A 25,386-nucleotide genomic window follows, 5' to 3' on the forward strand; every position below is an offset into this window, starting at 1 on the left:
TTAATATTCCAGAGGCGTGACTAAGATATGTGAATGAATCCAGGCAAAGTTATGTGTCTGAGCAATCATAACTGCAAATGAAGAACATTTATACATGGTCCCAAGACAGTGGTTGGTGAGAAGACCCAAGATGCAAATTGTGTGAGTGAATGGGGCATTTCACATCTAGTAATGCCTTAAGACCCCTGTTTGATATTCAGTTCTTTTCCTACAAAATAAGGAAAGCTTTGTGTCTGAATCTGGAAAATTGGAATTATCGAAATCGTACAGCAGCACACACTGTTACGGTTATTTGGTTGAGTTCTCTGCCGTTAATCCCCGTGACCTGTATTAACAACAGCTTCCAGCTACTTCAAAAACAAGCCCATTTTTTTTTGCAATAACTGCTAGCTTTAGGTCATACTGCAATGAAGAGAACACGCAATGAATTATTAGTAGTTGAAAAAGGGACGTTTACATAGGCGAATAAAGGGGGTGAAATACAAAGTGGAAGTTTTTAAGGGCAAAACTGATTTGAATGTGCAGTAGAACATTTAGGTTTGAAATGGTTTCCTGTTCTTTAAAGGCAGGGTTCTTGCAAGGACTGCATGGCTTCCAGATTAATAACTGAACACAGTTTGATAGGAGTGCTTTGCCAATAGAATTAAAAGAAGGACAGAGGAAGGGACAGAAAAAAAATTAATGTTGACAGCGTGTCTGTCCATTGCAATTCAATACAATAGGATGCATGTTAAGCATGACTGAGTCTATTCATTCACCCATCAGAAATTGGCATGTTTACCCTGCATCAGTGTCAGAGCTCCAGAAAACGGCTCTTCTACTCACACAGACTATGCAGTTTAAAGTGATTTTTTTCCTGACCCCAAATCCTCGATGTATCATCACAAGGAGGAGAGAGGAGGCTGTCATAGAACACAACTGCCAACTAATTAAAAAAGCAAGAAAGAATGATCTCTTGGAAGTGAGCTCCTGCTGGTATAAACAAAAGGCCTGTGAGTTACAGTTGTACGAAAAAATAGTTTAACTTCCTTGACTGGAGTTGGCTCCGTACAGAATGTAGGAATAAATGGTTCTGTGTAAGAAGATCAGTCATGACTAGAGATGGGCACGAACCAGCACAATGGCAGTTTGTGATGGCTTGGTTGTGACCATGAACCACAAACCATACTGAATTTAAAAAACAAACTAGTTTGTGGTTCGTTCAGTTCAGGCCCATCTCTAAATGATGGAGGGCTTTCTGCATAGCTCAGCTACACAGAAACCTTCCCTTCGTGGGTTTCTTACCCTGCACCCTTCATGAGCCCCAGCACCCATATTACTCACTCCAAGCCTCCTCCCCTCCTCTGATGCCCCCATGTTGCCCAGCTGAGTATGGGTTCCCGCCCTGATACTTTCTGGGAGGCTGAAGGGTAGTTCTTTGAGGGTTCCCTGTATATAGTCCAATGGGCAGAAAAATATACAGTACTTCCCAGAAAGCACTGGGGCAAGAAGTAAGCCCTCCTGATAGTTTACTGTCCTATTCAGCTTAACAACAACAACAACAACAACAACAACAACAACAACAACAACAACAACAACAACAACAACAACAACAACAACAACAACAACAACAACAACAACAACAACAACAACATAGAGGAGCAAGTGAGATAGGTGCTGGGGCCCATGAAAGGGGGCTTTCTGGAGGGGTAGGGATATGAAGTGAAATAAAAACACCAACGATGACAAGAGTTTCATTTTGTTTTGTGAAAGTTCAATTCCCCAAACCAGCCATGAGATGAACCAGAAACCATCCCAATCGTGGGATTATTTTGAAAAGTTTATTTGTTTATTTTTATTTAAAATATTTTTACTCAGGCTTTCTCTTCAAAAGGATTCTTTTCATGCCCATCTCTAATTATGATCTGTACCCATGTAGTACATGAGAAACCTCAATGAATCTTCTTTTTGTTATGTGATTGTGGGAGTTATTTATTTATTTTTTGTCAATTCCTGGGAGCTTTTTCAAATTTTCAAAATTGATTTTAATGCATTGGTGCAAAATGTTCATTAATAGAAAATTATATTTGCAAAGTCATTCTGTCACAAAGTGACATCAAGCACAGAAAAATCCCAGAAACTGACTCTTTTTTTAAATCAACTAATAACTTCTCACCGAAACACAAAGCAATTGTCAGGGATGCTTTTTGACAAGTGTGAATAGTTTCCTGACAGTCTGGATTCCTTCCAAATGTAAAGTAGAAATACTATGAATGTGACTTAGAAAACTGAATGCTAGTTCCCTGGAAACACATGGCAAAATATCACTTTCTGGAGTACTGTTACTCTATTACTCCTTTTAAAGTAAGCTTGTGGGGTTTTTTTGTTTGTTTGATCTTTCATTACTCTCCAAACATCTGCCTGCAACTATGTACCCACTTTGGAATAGTCTGGTGTGTGTGTGTGTGTGTGTGTGTGTGTGTGTGTGTGTGTGTGTGTGTGTGTGTGTGTGTGTGTGTGTGTGTGTGTGTGTGTGTGTGTGTGTGTGTGTGTGTGTGTAAGCCTATTCCACACATGCTCAGTTCATAAGAAAATCACTATTTTACTCTTTTGAAAGGCCTTTTTTGAGGATCTGTGTTTCAGCCTCTGCAACCTAGATTGGGTGTGGACAACCATTCTTTTCCAAGACAATCAAGATGGGTCTGTTCAATTTATTCAATATGTTTTAAACCTGGCGATGTTTTAAGACTGCTTGTTTCTGCACAGAGGGCTAAAACAGTTTTATTTTTAATAAACTCATAACACAACATCCCATTCCCCAAACGTCTCCCAATCTGGCACAGGGCAAGAGTATGCTTTCAATTATAACTGTGACCAATTAAAGGCTGATTCAAAAGTCCATGTCTAAAGTTATAGTTTTTGGTTTGGGCGACTCGTATCCCCATTTTTAGAATTGCCTTGTAGAATGTTGATTTGTTGTGCCAGCACATCTCTGCAGTCTTATGCAGTAATCATGTTCCTAGCAAGACATTCCTTTAATAATGAGAAACAACAAGAAGTTACTGTGTTGTTGTTGTTGTTGTTGTTGTTGTTGTTGTTGTTTTTAAGTTTCAAGCTCTGATTACAAGATCTTCAGTGGCTAGCTGAGCATGACTCATCTGAAGCCTTAAAATACTAAAATGATCTGAAAACAGGAGAGAAGCCTTCAAGCAAAGAATAGCTCTGGTTCTAAAGGAGTGACTTAAAGATGGCAGGGCTGGTACTGGCAGCCTTCACTTGGAATCTCTAGGCTTTCATCAGTTTTAAATTGGACCATTAACATAACAGTAAATAGCTATTTGTATAGAATGTATTTACTTTTCAGTGGCAAGCACTGCAAAGCAGGATCAGTGGGATTGAGCAGCTGGGAGAAGCAGCTGGGACTGCGTGGAACAGAGACATGGCAGACACATTACTAACTCCATACCTCTATGCACACATATTTCTGCTATTTCCAGTAGATTAGCAACGATGGTAGAGGCATTCTCCAGACAAGCTAAGAAGCCGGCATGCCCTCGCTTTGCATCACAATGCCAGCAAGAGAAGCTTGAGTGCCTGACTCAAGTGTGAAGTAATTGGGGTTTCGCTTTTCATTTTATGTTTCATTTTCAAGCACATTAGTTGCCAAATTAAAAGCCTTGGCAGGAGATTAAATGAGAAGTCTGAGGTCATACTTAACAAAGCAAATCTCTGCCTTGGGCAGCATTCCAGCTAGAAAGAGAGAGAAAAACATGGAAGCAAATGGCAGCTCAAGATGTGACATTTTACCCTGTAGGACAACTGCAGTGCTGCTCTGAAACTGAACAGCAGCATTCAGAAGATAATGTTAATCATATGACATCAAGTCAATTCTGATTTAAGATTATCCTTTTCAGGGTTTTCTAGGTAGAGAGTGCTCAAGAAGTGGCTAGCGTTTAGCCATGTTTTTTTTTCAGGAGGAGCTAGGATGTAGCAAGTTACAAGTCCCAATGTTACTATAATATATTGGTTTTTATAGCCTTTTTTTTATCAGTCAGCTATGTTTAGAACAGTGGGATTTGTTGTAGCCTCAGTTTGCTATGAAGTCCAATTGAGAATAAGATCCCTTAACATACATTTTCATTAAAATTCAAGTTATGTATTTCTGAATCCATTATCAAGAAGCTGCTATAACTCTCCTTTAAGGAAGAAAATTTAAAATGTCTGGAGCTTTTTAGGTGAAAAAAAAACGTGGGTTGTTCTAAACATAGGGGGTATGGAATGCTGGTATTGAATGCTACTGAACGGCATTAAATGAGATCAGATCAGCTTAATATGTTCCTCTGGAAATTAATCTACCAAAGTTGTATATGCCTCAATTTTTAAACAAATTACAGTGGGATTTGTTGCATTCTCCATCTGCTATGAAGCCCAATTCAGAATAAGAACCCTTAACATATATTTTCATTAAAGTCCAAGTTATTTATTTCTGAATCCATTATTGAGAAGCTACTGTAACTCTTCTTTAAGGAAGAAAAATTAAAACGTCTGGAGCTTTATAGCTGAGGAAAAAAAGTTAAGCAAGAGGATACATGATAAGAGGTGTAAAGGCTTATGCATGGTGTAAGGGAAGAAAATGGGGAGCTTTCCTGCCCTCTGATCATGGTACAAATTGTCATCCAGTGAAGCTGAATAACGAGAGATTGAGGAACCATGAAAATAATTAATTTTTTTACTCAACACATGTTTAAAGTATGGTGTTTGCTAACAAATGATTTAGTGAAGGCTGGCAGCTTGGCTTTAAAAGGGTGATGGTTCTAAAAGAGAATTGATTATATTCATAAATGAAAAGGCTACCAGTGGCCAGAAGGGGTAATAGTTGCATATTTTCACCAGGATCAGAGCCATAAAGACTATAAGAACATAAGATTAGTCACATCACTGATTGTGGATGGGGCTGATGTCATTACTGCTTGTTTCTCATTGGCGTCTTTTTCATTCCAATACTTGATCACGTTGGTTTTACACCATGTCCTTCTTGTGGGTTTGCAGCCAGTTGGCTGACTACAATAGAAACAGATTGTTTCATCATGAAGATACTAAGTAATATATGAATCATAGTTGGTATATGCAGTTAAGAGTGGCTTGAATATAAGATCAATACAGTATAGGTCTAAGTTTGTATATTAGACAATGTATGTATGTTAATCATTATAAAGTTAGAGAGCTTAATAATGGTTTAAATATGCTTAGTGGGGTAATATGGTTTATGTAGTCAGAATTATATATTAGATGGATATGGCCTAAATATGTCTAGAAGGGCAATATGGTTTATGTAGTCAGATCTATATGCTAGATGGATATATGGAAATTATCTCTCCACATATATGTTTGTGTTTGTCTTGTATGTCTGTCTGTGTTATAGTAATAATAATAAAAAATAACTAAAAAAGAAACAGATTGTTTCATGAACTGGGGTTCATCATATGTTCTTATAGGTTTTTTTTTTTCTTTTCTTCCTGCCATCTCCAGGTATTTTGTTTTATTTTTAGTGGGTCTTAATGCAGATGGACACAAAAAACAATATTAATGGTACATCTTTTTTGGGTTTTGTGTGTGTGTGTGTGTGTGTGTTTGTGTGTAGTTTGTGCTAAATATTTAGGGAGATAAATTGCAGCAACTCCTTGTACACTTTTATTTTCTTTTTATTTAAAATATTTTACCCCGCCTTTCTCCTTAAAAAGAACCCAACACAGATTACATCACTGAAAGACAATATTTAAAATAGAAAAACAATGAGTATACAATGGTGGTTTACATCATTAAAATACAATATTTAAAGCTAAGTATAAAGAAGAGACTTACATCATCAAAAGACAGTATTAAAGCTAAAACAATAAGTATACAAATATTAAAAAGGAACAAAAAAACCCCCTACCACTCTGAGAAATGGTAAACACAAGTACTACTAAAGAGCAGTCAGAGCAGTAATGCATACCAATTCATCTAAAAGTCATGAAAGGCTTTTTGAGGCATAAATTTTGTTTTCTGGTGATAGGACTACATTCTCCTTTTGAGGAGCAGAATCACACCCATTCATGAAGGGAGTGAGAGGTACTGGTGTTTGCTTCCAGTGCCAACATTGCTACTCATAGTTCTACCTTCTTTAAACTTATCTTAGGATCTGAGTCATTATTTCTAGGTCTATCTTTGCTTACACTTCTAAGCATCCATGCTTGGAAACCAATGCCACTAAAATTAGTCACATCTGTGTGTGAATAAACATGATTAAGCTCAGGCTGCAAATCTGGCTTCCAAATAGGTAGGTTTATTGTCTTTTACTGCACACAACATTTTTCTCTCCGCAAACAACATGAAACACTCTCCAGTAATTGTATTTGATGATAGTGGTAGCATTAAAAATGTTGTCTATTAGAATTTAGTGGGCCTAACAAAAGCATGCATTATTCAAGGACACGTTTTTCTGTTGGAAATAATGGTGCACTGATGTATATGTAAGATGGAGGGTGTGCACAGCTCAAACTGCACTGGTTCTGCCATTGATCAAATCCTCTAATGAATATTTCCCCTCTATTCGTGAAGGCTTTCACGGCCGGGATCTAATGGTTGTTGTGGGTTTTTCGGGCTCTTTGGCTGTGTTCTGAAGGTTGTTCTTAACGTTTTGCCAGTTTCTGTGGCCGGCATCTTCAGAGGACAGCACTGAAGATGCTGGCCACAGAGACTGGCAAAACGTTAGGGAGAACAACCTTCAGAACACGGCCAAAGAGCCTGAAAAGCCCACAGCAACAAATATTCAACCTCTGTGCTTCATAACACTTTATGCCATATAAAGCATAATGTTTACAGGCAAATGTTTGACCCTTTCTCAGATCTTGCACCAATTTATGAAATCCATGAAGCATTCATTTCACCTAGTACTGTGCATGCGCTGGCTAACAATTTCAAAGCAGCTGAGCCAAAAGCTTTGTTTCCTTAGAGTCTGCTTTTTTGTGATATGTCATACATCCAAGTTCATGACCAAAGTTCATGTGTTCTGTGTTGACTGCAGGAGCGGGAAGAAACTAAATTAATTTTGCTCCTGCTTTAGATCCCTGAGCTACATAGACACGAATAGTGAACAAAATATTCTCATAATTGGTTATATTGCATCTGCCAAGCACATAGTTTTGTATACATCAGACAATTGATACAGCACAATATGATTCTTGGAAGGGACGAGTAATGAGTCCATCCAGAGGCCTTTCTTCTGCAGGGAGAATTCAGTGCCAGTAGGCAATATGTGACTGTGCATGAGGGCCACTGAAGGTCTTAAGATTCTTTGTATAATAGCAAGAGGCTTCTGTTGACCTGTAGCTAGCATAAATGTTTTTCTTTTTGCTGCACTGCAACCAAACCAGTCTTCTGGATTTTTCAGCTAATAAGCTTGTCTTATTTCTACACTTCTGAAGTATGTTGCCTTGAATGACCAACTGCAGTAATTTGTGTTTTCTGTTTCTCGTGGTGCGTTGAAGCAATTGCAACCTAATGCATCATATGCCTTTTATAATTTCTTCCTTTTTATTTGTTTGCTGTTTGTTTGTTTGTTTATTTATTTATTTATTTATTTATTTATTTGTTTGTTTGTTTGTTTGTTTGATTGTTTGTTTGATTTTTACCCCGCCCCTCTAGACCATGTCTACTCGGGGCTGCTTACAAAATAAAACAGAACAGTATAAAAATATATAAAATCATAAAATTACAATTACAATTTCAGTTTAAAACAATTAATTTAAAGAGAGGATTACCAAGATGGAATAGCAAAGAAAAGAAAAAAGGAGAAAGACTTAATTGACTGGAGGGAAGGCCTGCTTGAATAACCAAGTTTTTAACTGGCTTTTAAAAACACCCAGCAAGGGTGCCAGCCGAATTTCTGTTGGAAGGGTGTTCCACAGCCGAGGAGCCACCGCTGAGAAGGCCCGGTTTCTTGTTTTTTCCTTCCGGGCCTCTCTCGGCGCCAGACCCCTCAGCCGCCCCTGCTGGCTATGTCGGGTGATTCGGGTAGATCTGGGTGGAAGAAGACGGTCTGCCAAATATTGAGGTCCCAAACCGTTTAGGGCTTTATAAGTGATCATTAGCACTTTGAAGTCAATGCGGAAATGGATGGGCAACCAGTGCAAAGCAGCCAGAGTGGGGGAGATATGCTGGTGTTTTCTCACCCCACTAAGGAGCCTGGCTGCTGCATTCTGGACCATCTGAAGTTTCCGTGTCAGCCTCAAAGGCAGCCCCACGTAGAGTGTGTTACAATGGTCTAATCTCGAGATTACAGCGCATGGACTAGAGTAGTGAGGGCCCCCCTGATCAAGATATGGTCGCAGCTGGGCAATCCGCCATAGATGAAAATAGGTGGAGCAGACCACGGACGCCACCTGGGTTTCCATGGTAAGCGCCGGGTCCAGATGTATTCCCAAGCTGCGGACCTCACTCTTTGCGGCAAGGGTCATCCCTCCAATGGAGAGGGAGTCACCTATGCCGCTGACGGAATATGCTTCTTTTTTGGTTTTCTTCTTAATCCAGTAAATGTTTTACGTCCGCTGATAAATCCATATATCAATTTTTTCACTCTTGTTTGTAAGCCTGTGTTAAAATTCACAATTTCATGCTATACTGTAGAACTGAGAAGACATAACCCAGTACAGTACAGAATTTCAATGCCAGTTTTAGGTTTATGTTGCCTATGGGTGCCTTGATCTTAGTGAAGCAGCTTCAAACCACCTGTATTCTGACATTTAATGTGAGCCCTTGGTCTTATAACTGAAGATTGCTAAGCTACAATTTTGACTATATAAAGATTATCACATTTTTCATGAGCCTTGCTTAACATGAACCTACCTTCCGCTTCAAGATTCAGTGCAGTAACTAATTTATTACAACATGTAGAGTTGGAGTTAGGGGTGTGAAGAATACATGCTGAGTTCTGAGTTCTTATCATGTTAGTCTGTCTTGATTTGACAAGACACCCCACTGAGGACTTTTCAAGCCCCAAAAGATTCCTCATCTCCAGAAAACAAAAACCCAAGCAGTATTGATTTTTTTTAAAAAAAAAATTAGGGCCTCTGTAATTTGTGCAAAGTGTATTTGCTTTGAGGAGCAAACCATAATATAGAGCAGAGAGAGAGAGAGAGAGAGAGACTTAACTGGCACATAAAAAAGGATGTAGAAAATCTCTGTAATGCTTCTGATCCTTAAACCCCCTTGCAACAAAGCACCAGCATCATTTGACACAATATGCATAGAAGTGTTACTTGCACGATTTATTTCATTTGCATAAAACCCCATACTTATTCTCGCTCTCTTTTCTTGTTGGAGCCTCTCCAGCAGGTGCACTGCCTGAAACTCCAAGTTTCAGCCCTGCTAGAGAAACCAGTATCTCTGATGGGAATGTAATATATTCATCACAGTTCTGTTCTACTGTTCAGCTATTGAATTGGAGCGTGCATGGAACCATGTACCAAAAACTTCCCAAGTTTTTTAAGATCAGACTTAAAGACCCTCCTCCTCTGTAACCCATCATCAGCGTTGGTCTGGCAACGGCAAAGTCGACTTTTCAAAGATGACACCCATATCGTGAAACGGCTTCCTTGGGTTGTCAGGAGATTTGCTCTTTTCCCACTTTTGCAGGAAGCTTTCCCCCCTCAAATACTTCTTGCCATCTTACAAGCATTTATTTAATGTTATTGCAACTTCTTTGATGAATTTGTATTCGCGAAGGCTTTCACGGCCGGGATCTAATGGTTGTTGTGGGTTTTTCGGGCTTCTTGGCTGTGTTCTGAAGGTGGTTTTTCCTAACGTTTCGCCAGTCTCTGTGGCCGGCATCTTCAGAGGACAGCAAACTGTGCTCTGGTGTAGTTTGGATAGGGCGTGGAGCCAAACTACACCAGAGCACAGTTTGCTGTCCTCTGAAGATGCCGGCCACAGAGACTGGCGAAACGTTAGGAAAAACCATCTTCAGAACACGGCCAAGAAGCCCGAAAAACCCACAACAACCATCTTTGATGAATTATTTACAAAAAAGTGGGGGTGGCGGTGCAATTCTTACTTTGGTAAACTGCTTTGCAAACAACAGATGCAAACACAGGGGGTGTAAATACGGTAACGAGATATAGTAAGATTAGGCTGTGATGCAGACTGCTAAAACTTACCAAGTGAGATTAATAGCTAAGTAGTTAGGCCAGAACATGCCCAGAGGTACAGTGAGGCAGCTTCTTCAACTTAAGGGTACTGTTGGGGAATGTGCTATTCAGAATTGTTGGGCTACGAGTCTTATAATTCTCCATTCTGGGAGTTCCACCGATGTGATCCCTATTTATCTACTCGCATTTGCATACTTTCGAACTGCTAGGTTGGTGGGATAGAGAGGAAAACAGAGGAAATAGAGATAGAGAGGAAAACAGAGGATACAGCTAAACATACTTTATTTACTGTAGAAAACAGCAACCCAAATAAGCCTGTATCCATACTTTTAGTCCCAACTAAAGTAATTCATTTGAACTGGGAATTTTTGAAAATTTCACAAGTTCCAGTAATTAAGTGGCTCTCCTCTGGATGGGAAAAACAGTTGGATTTATCTCTTCCATAAAGAGGAAAACAAGCACACCTCCTGAATGAGTAAGTTATACAGTCTAAGCAGCACCTCTGAGGATAGTGGCAAGAAACAGAGTTCCACTTCCTCTGATGGCTTTATGGAAGTACATAGACCCTCAGATGCCATTGGATCTTAAACCGTTTTGAATCTCAAAGCTGACCGCCACCACCTTGGGAATAAATTGAAAGCAAGTGAAGAAAAACTACTGTACTAATACACTATGGGTAACCTGACTCTGGTACCTACCCTAGCTGCAGCATTCTGTCCTACTCATAATTGCTGAACATATGTCAAGGAACATATGTCAACTCATGGAGACAGACCCACATAAAGCATATTGTAACAGTCTAGCTTAGATGATGTTAAATTGTTGAATATGGGAAGAACATCCAAATGCAGATGTCATCTTTTTGATTTTTATAACCACTTCTTGCTCTCTTGCTGTTCGAAAGCAATTGCTACAAATGCATTAGAAAATGCTTTAAAATGTTACTTTGAAGTAACTATAGTAATATGAAATGGGATTAAGAAAGGCCGTGAAGTTTATCCTCACTGTATTGTATTCAAGAGAAGGCCCAGGTGCAGCAGGACATCCTCAGGTGAACTGTGGAAAGGTGACAATGACTTTTCCTTGTTGCTTGGCTGCAACCTCCTTAATGCCATTCCTCTTAGGAGTGCATTTATTTTCCTTTTTCAGTGGGAAAGGTCGATGAGCCAGGTATACAAGCCTACTTTATTTATATATCAGATTTCTATCTCACCTTTCCTGCAATCAGTTCAAGATGAATCCATGGCTTTTCCTCCTCTGCAGGTTAGCTTTGTGAAGACGTGTAAGAGAGGTCAGGCTGGGAGAGACAATGACTTGCCGAAGCTCACTCAGTGAACTTCATGGCTATGCGTAGAGTTGAGCTGAGGTCTCTTGAGTTATCGTTTGATACTCTAACCTCATTACCCCACAATAAGGATGGAATGAATAGCCGCAAGCCTTCTCATTCTCAACAGAAGAGATTATATGAACACAGGAAAGCACCACCTGAAAAAAAATGATGAACTGCTGCAAGATTTTTCACTCCTGCACAAGAGCTAAAAGACTAGCACTTTCAGCAGCCACATTAGAAAATAAAAAATTATTTTCGTTTCTATAAAACAGAAATTGAACTGTATGCAAAGTGCCCATTGTTGGCACAATTTTGTGTGTGCGTGCGTGCGTGCAGAATATTAGAGGTTTTTTTGTACCCCCACACACCAAAGGTTGTGTTCAGATGAGGGCATTGCACTTTTAAAATTTATTTCACATTTTCAGGTAAATAAAATAAATATAGAAATGAAATGAAATGTCTTTGACTGTGGGACTAGCCAAAACAAATGGTGAAATCAGATTTTTGTCAGACTGTTGGAGAGAGAGATGTGGGCTTCTTTGTCAGCTTGCGGAACGGGTTGTAGAGACTGGAGTTCAATAAAAGTAATCTCCTGAGTGAGTGTGTTTTCTTTAAAGTCTATCACAAGCAGAAACACAGTTATCAGAAAACCATTCAGTAGCTTGACCTATGTGCAGACCTAAACAGTGCCACTTCTCAAGTAAACTGTGGCTGTTTACTGGATCCAAAGCCATTGAGTTCACTTGCTTTTTATATTGGTTTTAAGTGCAACTTGTAGCTATGAAAATGCTAAAGGATGACTTGACCCCTGTGTGTTCAGCATTGTTGCATGCCAGCCAGCCCTGTACCCTGCTGAATTGTAAATAAGTTTTTTTAAACAGGTGTAACAGTTGCTTTGAAGGTTGGCTACATAAGAGCTCCACTGAAAATCCAGCGGTCCAGTCTCTGAGGTCAGCCGATCCTACTTTGTTCCTTAGAATTTCACAGCAGTGATGAACACCTGGTATGAAACAGTAATAAGGGACACTTCCTTTATCGCTCCTTCTTTTAAAAAATAATCATACCTGGTAACATATTAATGCAAGAACATATTCAGACCAGCTTTATGGAATCTTTTCCTAGTATGGTATATGTAGTCAGTACTTTCTGTGTTTGGTTGGTCCTAGGCTGAATATAGACCCTTGTTGCATATTTGCATATCGTGACTCATCTTCAATCCCTAGGTAAAGGTTCCCTTTGACAATTTGTCTAGTCGTGTCTGACTCTAGGGGATGGTGCTCATCTCCGTTTCCAACCCATAGATCTAGCATTTTGTCTGCAGACAGTCCTCAGTGGTCATGCAGCCAGCATGACTAGATACAGAACGCTGTTTACCTTCCCACTGAGGTGGTACCTATTTATCTACTCGCAATTTTGCATTTTTGCATGCTTTCGAACCACTAGTGTTGGCGGGAGCTGGGACAAGTGACGGGGGCTCACTCTGTTACGTGGATTTGATCTTACGATTGCAGGTCTTCTGACCTTGCAGCACAGGGGCGTCAGCCGTTTAACCCGCAGCGCCACCACGTCCCTTCAATCCCTAGTCTTCCTCTAAAACAGTACATGGTAAACTTATGAACGAGGCTCCCAATAATGCTTCTACTGGGAACAGAATGATTTTAAGGCTGGGGCAGAAAGTGTGATGAAAGGCAGAAAGTAATAATAAAAGACAGTGGAAAGTGGAGGTACAGATAAGAGCCACCTTTATTCAATCTCTGGGTCTCCCTTCAGTTATATAGACCTCAGGATGTCATGTTCAATACAGTGGTGCCTCGCATAGCGAGGTTAATCTGTTCCGGATTAACCCTCGCTATGTGAAAACATTGCTAAACGGAACGTAAAAACCCATTGGAACGCATTAAACATCATTTAATGCGTTCCAATGGGCCCTAAACTTACCGTTCAGCGAAGTTTCCTCCATAGTGGCAGCCATTTTCGCGCCCTCGGTAAGTGAGGGGAGGGTGTGAAAACGCTGCGCGCAGCCATTTCGGGTGTCCGGCGGCCATTTTAGAACTGCCAAACAGCTGATCCACGGGCATCGCAAAGCGAAGATTGGTAAGCGAATCGCTTACCGATCGTCGCTATGCAAGTTTTGCCCATTGGAACGATCGGTATGCCTCCGCATTAGCAATCCCGAAAAAGGGATCGCTATGCGGATTCGTCGTTATACGGTGCACTCGTTAAGCGAGGCACCACTGTATAAGGTGCCAGAAACAAGACATGTCTGTTGCAGAAGCAACTAATGCATGGTTAGTAGGTACTGGTAGGCAGGCATTTTGCAGAGAAAGAGCCTGTAGGAGGGGATGATAAGCCAAGAACATGCTGTTTCCTGTACTGTACCAATGAATGGGTACAAGATTGCGTTTCCTGTTCTCAGTAGATGGAGTCCACTTGCTAACTGAAGCTCTTCCTGTCATTAATAAGGAATCACACCATGCCAGAGACTCCTTCTATTTGGAGATTCAGTGCCAGAAGATTCAGATCAAAGATTCAGTTTCAGGTCTTCTCTTTTGTTATGAAATTGAAAATCTTGTATCTTACATTATCTGGTTAGTTCTAGGATCCATCCTTTTAAAACATTACAAAAAGTGATACAGTTCTCTAAATTCCATGGCTGTATTTTTATAGTGGTATCCATACCAAAGGTGTCTTCCTCTCCCCTGCTTTCAGACGTGTGTATATTTCCTTAGTGTTCAAGGTAGTTGCTAATAACATTCTAATGCAATATTATTATGGACCAGCTGTCCCCTCGGTTATAAAGCATCTGTAAGTAGATTACTAATGGCCATTATAAAGGCACTTTTTAGTGTGTTCCCCTGAAGGAACATTAATAACTTTCAGCAGATTTATTACCTTTGCAGTAACTTTCTTTCTATGGCATTAATAATAATATGACAATAATACCTACTAGACCACCCATTTTTTAACAGGGAAGGTCCAATTTGGCTGTAATGGATAAGGGAGAAAAGTGAAGACCTGGTGATAATCAACAGGTTACTGGTTATATAATGAACATGTTTCCATTACTGCATCTTAAAAATGGCTATTTCCACAGTTCTGTAACATTGGGAGGGTTTGGAGAAGGTGACAGGGTGACTCAAATCTAAGTTGACTTATTCTCATTTACGAGAATAATCTATTTCCTCATATCTAGGAAAGGGCACTGCTTTCTTATGTTTTATATTTGTCATATAAAGCTATATAGAAACCACTGTTTTTCAGTCCACTCCCAGCTGCTTGCTTTTATAAAACCTACAGCTTAGATACAAGCATAAGTGAACAGAAAGAGGAATAATAATTGTCATGCAGGGTAGCAGAAGTGTTCAGTATAGTCAGTGCAGACTACAGGTTGCAGACAGGTTTATGGCTCCTGAGAAACATTTGTGTTATCAGACAGCTAAAAAAAAATACAGCTATTATTATGTGCATTGGCAGTGAAGTGTGCCATCTCCTGAATGTAGGAAATCTCTGTTTCTGCAGAGACTGAAATGGTAACTTCCTTGGATTTTTTGAGTGGTTGTGTTAGACATCAAACTAACACTTAGGGAGGCCCGAAGAGAAAGAACAAGAAAGGGGGCCTTCTCGACAGTGGCTCCTTGCCTCTAGAACAATCTCCCCCAGAAATTTGTCTGGCTCCCTCGCTGGCTGTTATTAAGAGCCAACTCAAGACCTGGCTCTTTAGGCAGGCCTTCCTTCCTGTCAATACCTAATTTATTTGTTATTGTATTAATGTTGTTGAAACAAGTCCTCCATACAGAGCACGTTACCATAGTCTCTCAAGACTGAAGGATGTCTAAAAAAAGTTATTATTATTATTATTATTATTATTATTATTATTATTATTATTATTATTATTATTATTATTATTATTATTATTATTATTATTATTATTATTATTGAGTACTGTTCGCTGCCCAGAGTAGACTTTGGTCTAGATAGGCAGGATATAAATAAAAAAATCAAATTAAATAAATAAAACTGTTTTGAAGAGGCTTGTCAGTCCACGGGGATTTCTTACTGGTGTATGCTTTATTTCCATGGTGGCTTTTTAAAAAATAATAATCCAGGAGCCTGACTATTTGTATCCGTGTATCCATGTACTCCAAACCACCGAGCCATCCAGCCAGTTACATAAGTAATAATAATGTGAAAATACATCACTAGGTCTCAGTAGCTGAAAACTGCAAACTCCTGTCAAAAACAACAAAAGAGGAAGACATATAGAACATGTAGCAAATAAAGTATGAATCATCTAAGAGGAAATTTAGGAAATATGCGAAATCCAATTTATTCCAGTTATCTAGCATTATTTTAGATGCATTAAACATCTAACTTTCCAGTTAATATAAAGGTTTAATTTCAGGGATGGGTAACATAATGTCTTGATGACAGCTTTTTGGTCACAGAAACAGTTCCTGAGTACGTAACGCTGGGTTCCGTTTTTTCTATCCTGTAAATGAGCCCCCGCCCCACCAAAACTTGTGGAAACATCAGGTCTCATGTTTAGGATAATAAATGCAATATCAGCAGTTTGGAAAACACAATGTAATTGGATTCACACGCTGGAATGAACTAACAATGTCACTGGGGACAAGAAGCAATCATATTAAGCAACGTTCATTAGAACATGAAATGGCTGGTGTCCTTTTTTTAAAAATGGCAAATGCTTAGAAGACCAAGTGGGTAGCTGAAATACTCAAGTCTATATTAAACCATATGGATGATTCTGATATACTGAACAACAACAATTACAAATGGTTGCTTGTCTGTGATGTTCTTTCATACTTAAAGAAAAAAAAAGAAACAGGATTCTTTCCTGCAGAATAAGTGTTTTATACCTTATAGTTGCCCTACGGCACATTATGGCCTTACAGTAGCTGATTAGCTGTCCTACTAATATTTTATTTATTTATTTATTTATTTGATTTATACCCCGCCCATGTGACATTTCATTGCTCATGATTCTCAATGTCTAGGATTGTTCCCCCCCCCCCCCCACTTTACAGTCCTGAAATGTACTGCCAGTGCTATTTGGGAGTGCTCAGTGAAATTAATCAGCAAACTATGTCAGAGTCTTGTAGGACAGGATGTATTTTCAATTAAATATGACGCTTTCCTCCCTTCCTCCCCACCAGTGTAGAACAAGGCTTCATGCATCTTGCATCTGTACGCATACTCATGTAGTGATTCTCTTTCCCACTACAAAATTGTTAGCCTGCTAGGTGAAAATAAAATTGGTTGATAACCAATTGTTATAAGTGAGACCTGCAACAAAATGCTACAGTGCAGCAGGCTCCTCTGTTCAGGGTTCTACAACGCTTTTCCTGCTTATGTTCCATTCCCCTGCCCTTCCTCAAAACTGTTAATCACCATTTATTGGCTATTAAGCACACTCATTAAGGGACGTGGTGGCGCTGTGGGCTAAACCGCAGAAGCCTGTGCTGCGGGGTCAGAAGACCAGCAGTTGTATGATCGAATCCGCGTGACGGAGTGAGCGCCCATCACTTGTCCCAGCTCCTGCCAACCTAGCAGTTTGAAAGCATGCAAATGCAAGTAGATCAATAGGGACCACCACGGTGGGAAGGTAACAGCGTTCCGTGTCTAAGTCGCACTGGCCATGTGACCACAGAAGATTGTCTTTGGACAAAACGCTGGCTCTATGGCTTGGAAACGGGGATGAGCACCACCCCCTAGAGTCGAAAACGACTGGACAAAAATAGTCAAGGGGAACCTTTACCTTTACCTTTAAGCACACTCATTAGTTTTGTTGCTGGGGAAGCGACAGAGGCCTGAAGTGATCAGGTACAAATATTTTGCAGTTAATCCAGGGGCCCCATGAAATTAAATAGATGGTCCCAGGTTGCCGTCCCATTGTAATTAGGATTTGTCCTCATATTTGTCGTGGTTTTAAGTTGTTTTACCCAGCTGATGAGCAGAAGAGTACTTTCCCGATGACCTTGCCATTGGGATATCTTGCTCTGTGTCATCACAAGGTGCATACAATCTAAGCACCATTCACTGCTAAGTGATCTTTCTGATACCTGGAAGCAAATCCATTTAAAATTGTGAGAAACTAACACTCCTTTAATGGGACTAAGGGAAAATGACAATATCACCTTTACATTCGAGACATGCACTTTCCCCTTAAATAAAGACTCTGTTCACATCAGCTGTTGCCAGGAGTCAGCAGTGCTTGCAGGGAGTTAAGCGAAGGTACTCTGTATGTAAATAATGATCTGGCAAAATGACAGAGAAATGAAGAAGCAAGGGAGAAAAATGTGTGTTTTCTGCTGAGATTTGCAAGGAAATGACAGGTCAATGAGATGGAGAGGTATGAAACAGCTGCTCCAGATGGCAAGAGATTCAAAGAAGAAAACTCCTGGGTCAAACTGGACAAAGTTCGAGCAGGGAGTCTGCTGGCACTGAATGAATAAATCTGGCATGAAAATTGATGACAGAGGGTGCAGAAAAGAGACCATGATAGATTAAGGCAATGAGGTTGTATCCTTTCTCTCTTTTTTAAAGTACAGGATGTGTCTGAGAACACAGTGCACTAAGATGTTCTAATAATCTGCTATGACCGGTCCGTGGACGACTCCCATTATAACGCAAGACCTGTAACATTATAAAGATTAATGCAAGGAAATGTGCAAGGGATAAGGACAAAACAGTATTCCACTCTTTGGTGCACTAATTTAGAGCAATGCTTTTCGCTTTTCCTTCTTAGTTTCAGAGAACATTGCCTGCTAAGTAAGCCCTGGCTATCTGCCATAACTTTTTGAAGAATGTTAGGGCACACATTCTGTTTTCCCAAAACACTCATCTGCCAGACTCTCTGACCTCACTGTTGCTTCTATTAATGGAGAACAGTTTCAACAACCTGTCAATATTGCTGGTATGGATTTAGGGCAGGCGACACAACTAACCAATTGGAGACAGGTTTTGAGAGACCCGTGTCGGTTATTTATTCAGTTGTTGCCCCAACAGTTGAAATGAGTAACTAGGGAAGTATAGAAGACTTGCTAATCCTTCACAGGGTCATAAATAAGATGGGGCAACTGGGCTTTGTCAGAAGGCCCTAGAATTTCAAAGACACAAAACTCTAGAGGTAGATCTACTGGTAAACATTAGGAAAACAAACAGCAACATTTCCCACCCTGGTCACTTTCACTTTATTGATTGATTTCTTTATAAACATAAAATTTGTTTTGGAGGCTTACCCCATCTCCTCTTTTTTCACGGGTTTGTCTTCGTGCCGCACAACTGAGTGGGTGGGAACGGTGCTATTTACTCCCGGTGCCAAAAATGACTAATTACAACTAAGATATTTCATTTTCATCTTGATCTGTTGAGGTGCCAAAATGGGCAGTTTTTGCACTGTGAAACTTCTTTCCTACAGGACAATGTACACATTTTTTTTCTTATTGTGCTTTCTATGGATAGGTGCAGTATCTCTCTGTACTGTTCCTTTTAAAAATTCAAAACACAAGAATGCTAACAAGCAAGCAAGCAAGGAAGCACAGAATGAGAGGTTAGAAAATAGGTAGAAAAACTCCTCTTAATACTCCTTAAGTTTAAAAGTCCATGCAGGAAAGCAGCAGGCGCCATCATTTTGCACAATTTGCATTGCTGTGCTATTTTGTAAAGTTTTGTTTTAATTTGCGCCCCTTCCCCACCAAAAAAAGAGAGAGATACTTACTCTTTTGTTTGGAGTGCCACAAAATGCCTTGCCCTTTCACCGTGCAAAAATAACAATTTTGTAATTGCTGGTCCTTATATGCTGAGACAAAATATAGTTCATTTCCACTTACAAGGCTGGCAGTGTGGACTTGAATAGTAGCTGGTGTTATAGTAATATTTGTTTCTGCTTTGGTTGTTGTTTTGTTTTTAAGTTTAAAAGAAAATGTATAACCTTTGTATGAATTCAATGAACGGTGTTCCATACGGACTGAAAAACTCTTCCTTGCCTTCAGGAAAATTTGATCATGACCACTTTTAGTGGAATTGTGGCCAACACATTGAGCAGCCGGGTAGACCTGTAAGATGTTGTTGTAGTTACCAGCTCACAAACCTGTGTGGTCTTTCTCTTGTCATAGCCTCAGAGAGAATTGTTATAGTGTTGCAAGTTGCTAAATACTTCGTTGCAATTTTATATTCAGCAATTCTCATTTGCATGAACCATCCAAGATAACTGGTTTGTTAGTAATGTTCACTGTGAGTCATCTTTATTTATTTATTTGTTACATTTATAGCCCGCCCATCTAGTCATACCAACTACTCTTGAGTCCATTATGGGCAGAAAGGTGACATATAATGACTAGATTAAAATAAAACAAAACTTGGAGTATCACCTCAGACTCTTAGCCATGTTTCATTTTGGATTACTTATATCATACCTCCCAAAATTTCTGCAAATTGTTGTTGTTATTATTTTAATTTTATTAATTAATTTTTTATTAATTTTATTAAATTCCGGATTTTGCCCTAACTCTTGCCAAGCACTGCTAAATGGATTTCTTGGCTCACTGATAAACAGGTGTTTCTGCAGAAATGCACATGAAATATGTTCTGTTGAATGGTTGGCAAAATGCATCTCAGGCACTGGGTCCCGAATATGTTTACCATTAATGTTTAGGATTATTGTTGATTATTCCTATGTCTTCTTTTTCTAGGGGCAATATTTGATGAATCTGCAAAAAAGGATGAGGAGGTATTTCGCATGGCAGTATCTGACCTCAACCAAAATGATGAAATCTTACAGACAGAGAAAATCACAATTTCTGTGAATTTTGTGGATGGCAACAACCCATTCCAGGCAGTCCAAGAAGGTAGGGTTTTCGTAATTGGTTTGATTACTTCACAGTGTTTTGGTCAAGTTACAAAATTTGGTAACGTTACAACATGGATTCTGATCTCCTATGTTTTCTACATTTGGAAAATGTTAACCAACCTTGCTGAGTGATGTGTACATACTTGTAAGCTGCTGCTTAAGAGTGCCCAGTGTTTACAATGAATGAATGTATCAGTATAAGCCTGTGCTATGGTCTAATATTCTGCATTTCTGCTCCCGTGTGGACGAGCTGATAAAAAGTGCTGCAAATAGCACTGGTACAGTGCTTAAAAGATCAGTCAGCTTGTAGGTAGTTACTATTAATGTTATGTGTTTATATTTAATTATTCTTTTATTTCAGCCAATGGGCTGGGTCCACCAGGCTCAGTTATGTGTAGCTTAGACCCATTAAAATATATTTAATTTCAAATCATTTCAGTGGGTCAGCTGTAAGTATGACTAAGACTGGATCCAGCAGGTAATATTTTATTCTCCCATTTCATGTGGTGTATATGGAAGGAGCCTTGAAAAGCTGCAGCGATAGATGCTCTAAGACTTAAATTTGAAACAAAGGCATTGTTGGTCACTCTACTAAAATGTTTTTTTCCAGATAATTTTGTCGCTTTGTTGAGATAGTTGTTAGTAGCTGATAATGAGGATTGCTTGTATCTAATATTTGTTGTTGCTGTGTGCAACAATTTGTTGATTATAAAATCACAGAAACAAATATTATATGGCTTGTTTTGGTGTATTATATTACCCCTATTAGGAGCTATTAATTGTGAAAAACAAGGCAGAGCAGAAGAAACTACTGGAGGTGTGACTGGTTGCCAGATTGTCTGCAATTTTCTTCAGATGTGTCAGAATTGAGAACTGAAATTCAATAAGCTGTAAAGGAAGCTTAATGAATGATGGGGTGAAATCAGAACTAACATCGCTTGTAGGTGGGAAAGCGCCTGTTATAATATTAAGATCACACTTATAAAAATATTTACTGATAAGAAACGTTTGAGGTCTTTAAGGAAGGTGGTTGATACTATCATCTGACAAAAATAACCTAAATATTTTTACTCTAACTCTACTTAAGCCACAATATCTTTTGATGGGTATTTTTCTTTTCTTTTCTTTTTTTCTTTCAAAAATTCTGCTTCAGAGTTCCTCCTGAAACATTAATTTCATGCACTCCCTGACAATCATTACAGGGCCTGCCTACCAGTTTGTAAACAATATATATGGGGGTTCCACCATGCATAAAATGCAAGTGGCAGAGCACTTATTTCCAGCAGTGTGTTCAAAGTACCATGTTCAAAATAGTTTCTAGGGCCGCTTTAAATAAGCCATTGGAGATGTACTTGACTGTTTTATGGATACCCACATGGGAACAGGTCACCTTGAAATGACCCAGTTGTTATGTTTTGGATTGGTGCTAAGATTGCACATGTGCATAGCTTCACTAAGCGCAATCAGTGCATGATAACTTGGCCAAAAAGTAAATTGATTATCTGAGTCAACACTTAGTTGGAATGATGACCGTTCTTCATGGAGCACTGCTCCAAAAAGTAGGTGGGATCTGTGTGAGCTGGCCCGGTATTATGGACATGTGTCAAGCTATATAGCTTTGAGGGTCTGGACAAAGACAAGACTGGGGTAAAGCTTTGGAGATACTAGTTTCTCACTAGATCGCATGATGGCCCTTGGGCTGATTAGGTGCATGTAGCCACTTCATGCAACTGATGAATATGACCAGGTAGGTCACAACCAACATAGATGGCATATGCTAAAGCAGGTGAATACAGCTTCTTCTCTCCTCCACTACTTTTGAAGAATGTCCAGTTGTATATTCTATAAACTATTTCGTCTTTGATGTCAGGTGGAAGAAATTTAGAAATACTGCAGATAGGTAGCAGTAGAATACATTGCTGTTACTTCTAAATAGATAGTAAACTGCTGCTTGCTGTGGAAGTTATACTAACTGTATGGGCCCAGCTTCTGAAACAACAGAAATAAAATCTTAAATGCCTAGGTTTCCATGAAAAATGGAAAAGTACTACACTGCTGGGATTCTGTGCAGTTCTAATTAATTTCAGTGGGATCTGCAAATGAGATATTCTTGATGGTTTCTTCCACATGTTGTATTTTGATGCCAGAAATAAGAATCATAGGCCTGGTCCTTTGACACTCTGTATGAGGTTTTGTAGGTACGAGTAATCTCATTTTACAGATTGCTGCCTTGCTACTCGAGGAAGTGGTCATCCTTTTCAATCTGCTTGTGTAAATTATTATGGTACCCCGAGGCCTCTTCCATACAGATCTCAGGATACCTTGCAGATTCTCTTTATTTGATTTATGAAACTGCACTTACAAAAGTGACTAGTTTTTTCTTCCCATGAACTAGGGAAGAGATAGCTCGTAAGGAAATCTAGACGTGGCCTCAGGAGACTGGCACATGCATTATAGAGTGCTGACATATAAAATTCAATTCTTTTTTTTAATTAAAAGAATTCCCTTTAGCATAAAACATCATGGCAAAGTTTTGCAGTTAACAAAGGTTTGAAAAAGGCAAACATTTCTGCGGAGGTCTTTTGGAAGACACTTTTTTTTTGGGCTGCAAGAGGGAAGGTTTTGTCTTGATAGAAGTATTGTAAACCGCTCACAACCAAATCCTATGTTTGCTTATGCAAAAGTAGATTTAATTTCATTGACTGGGGCTTATACCCAAATATACAGCAATATTTTAGTCATTTATAGGAGCCATGACTTCTTGTTTTTACTTCAGTGTTCTCTATTACCGAAGAAACCATCTTTCTGGTAGAGGCGACCCAGAACTGGAGTGATGTGGTCAAATTTACTTGCACCAACCACCAGTCTGACTGCCACATTCTGGACCCATTGAAGTCTCTGGTTCAGGTTCAAGGGAAGCCCCACGTAGAGGGCATTGCAGCAGTCGATCCGGGAGATGACCAGAGCCTGCACTAAAGTCCCGAGGGAATCCTCTTCTAGGTAGTGCTGAATTTGGGAAATTAGCCTAAGCTGGTTGAAGGCTGATCTGGACATGACTGCAGTCTGGCCTCCCGAGAGAGAGCCAGGTCCAGATGAATGCTCGAATTATGCACTTGGTCTCTAAACTGGATGGGAGTATTTTTCTTCTTCTCATGCCTGCAAATGTTAGAGGACAATTGACATTTGTCTTAGGCCACTCTGATAGATCCTGTACTTTCACAGTACAGTTGCTGGTTGTTTCTCCAATAGTGGAAACTTTTTCCTCCAGAATCAATGGTGTCATACAACATTGTCCTCCTTGTTCTCTGCATCACAGCATTCATTGGTCATGGAACAACTCTGCAAGGATTAGCACTGCCCGAGGCATTGTTACACCTAGATACCTATTTGTTCCATTCAGTGGGCTCAGCAAAGGAGCATCTTCTCTGGCAGCCTCTGTCAACCTCCCTGGCTTTCAAATCCTTCAAAGTTGCAGCTCTGTCAGCTTGAAACTTTGATCTCATAAAGTGGACTTGTCTCATTTTCCTTCTCCAGTCTTTCAAGGATGTGCATCGACAGTAAATTTTCAGTCTGAGAGTTCTCCACAGTATGTTGTTGACTTTTAAATGTCTTGTTGTTCACTCTTAAAGAATTAGCCAAACAAATAATTGCCTAATTGAATATCTTATATTCAGAATACGTTCCAGGTTTGTTTTGGAGAAGGGTTCAGGGAATTCTCAGCATGCTTCAATGTACCTGGGTGATGTCAGTCTAATATCCTTTGAGACAGACACGTTACAGGGCTTTATTCCTTGGAGACTGCATTCATGTCTGGCATGGCAAGAGCACTGTGGTCTTCCTGTGAGCAGTAGACACTGAAAAAGGGCTGGGTAGTAGGGTACTACTCCTGTAAAAACAAGTTTCCATGGCAGTTTTGAGCTAACACAGAGTGTGATTCCACTTTTTAGAGTGATGAGGAAAATAAGTAGACTAGGTTCAACAGTGTCTGCAGGCTCCATGCCCAATTTCCCCAAAGAATACACTGGGGTGGTGGTGGAAATTCATCTCGTCACTTTTGTACCACTGCAGTTTGGTAGCAAACCAGCAGCATTGGCAGCAGTATCCCTTTAAGTCAAGGCAACGGACAAGTCCTTCACTTCCAGGAGGCTTTCAGGCTAGTATTAAAAAAAGCTGTGTGCTGTCTATGTGTCCTTCTTTAAATGGAAACAGTACCTTATGAAAATGAGGGTGGGTTATATTGTGAGATATGCTGCAACATTGCATGCAGCTATGGGCAGATTGTTACCCACCTTGGAGAATAGTAAGGTGGAATGTTTTCTATGAGAACATCTTAGTGACCACCACAAGAGAATGAGGCTTCCAGCTGGGTTGGGAGGTACAGGGAGAGATTAGGCATCCTTCAATCCTGAGAGACTATGGTAACGTGCTCTGTATGGAGGACTTGGAGTACGGTAGCATCTAGTGTGGCTGAGAAGGCCAATTCGAGAGTGACAGTCCCTCCCACGCTGAAGATAAATACAATCTGTCCCCTATCCAGCTCCCTAATTTTGCTGCTTTCGTGACTGCCTCTTTACTTCAGCCTGCTGAACAAGGGTCTCTTCAAATTGGGAGAGGCCATGATGCACCGCCTGCCTCCAGGCTGAATGCTCAGATGTCAACGTTTTCCATCTGTTGAAGTCCATTCCCAAGGCCTTCAGATCCTGCTTGCAGATATCCTTGCATCGAAGCTGTGGTCTCCCTCTGGGGTGATTTCCCTGCACTAATTCTCCATGCAGGAGATCTTTTGGAATCCGACCATCAGCCATTCTCATGACTTGACCAAGCCAATGTAGATGTCACTGTTTCAGTAATGTATACATGCTAAAAATTCCAGCTCAATCTAGGACTACTCTATTTGGAACGTTGCCCTGCCAGGTGATACCAAAAATCCACCAGACAAAATGCATATGGAATGTGTTCAGTTTCCTCTCCTGCTGTGCACAAAGAGTCCAGGACTCACTGCAGTACAGGAGTGTGCTTAG

The 25,386-nt window shown here is 39.8% G+C and overlaps 2 protein-coding genes across 6 annotated transcripts in view; both read left to right on the forward strand.

Moving 5' to 3' along the window:
- Positions 1 to 25,386, forward strand: part of LOC144589588 (uncharacterized) — a 500,689-nt gene that overhangs the window by 261,398 nt on the left and 213,905 nt on the right. The gene's annotated exons all lie outside the window — the stretch shown is intronic.
- GRID2 (glutamate ionotropic receptor delta type subunit 2) overlaps positions 1 to 25,386 on the forward strand; it is a 963,252-nt gene that overhangs the window by 190,669 nt on the left and 747,197 nt on the right. For all 5 annotated transcript variants that reach the window (XR_012087806.2, XM_073001950.2, XM_078394565.1 and 2 more), the window contains exon 2: positions 20,208 to 20,363. Coding sequence is in view for 4 of the 5 variants with exons in the window: in XM_073001950.2 (XP_072858051.2) it covers positions 20,208 to 20,363 (156 nt within the window). In the remaining variant the exon portion in view is untranslated. The remainder of the gene's footprint in view (positions 1 to 20,207; positions 20,364 to 25,386) is intronic.

The sequence above is a fragment of the Pogona vitticeps genome, chromosome 5 (genome assembly GCF_051106095.1).
Source record: "Pogona vitticeps strain Pit_001003342236 chromosome 5, PviZW2.1, whole genome shotgun sequence".
NCBI lineage: Eukaryota > Metazoa > Chordata > Lepidosauria > Squamata > Agamidae > Pogona > Pogona vitticeps.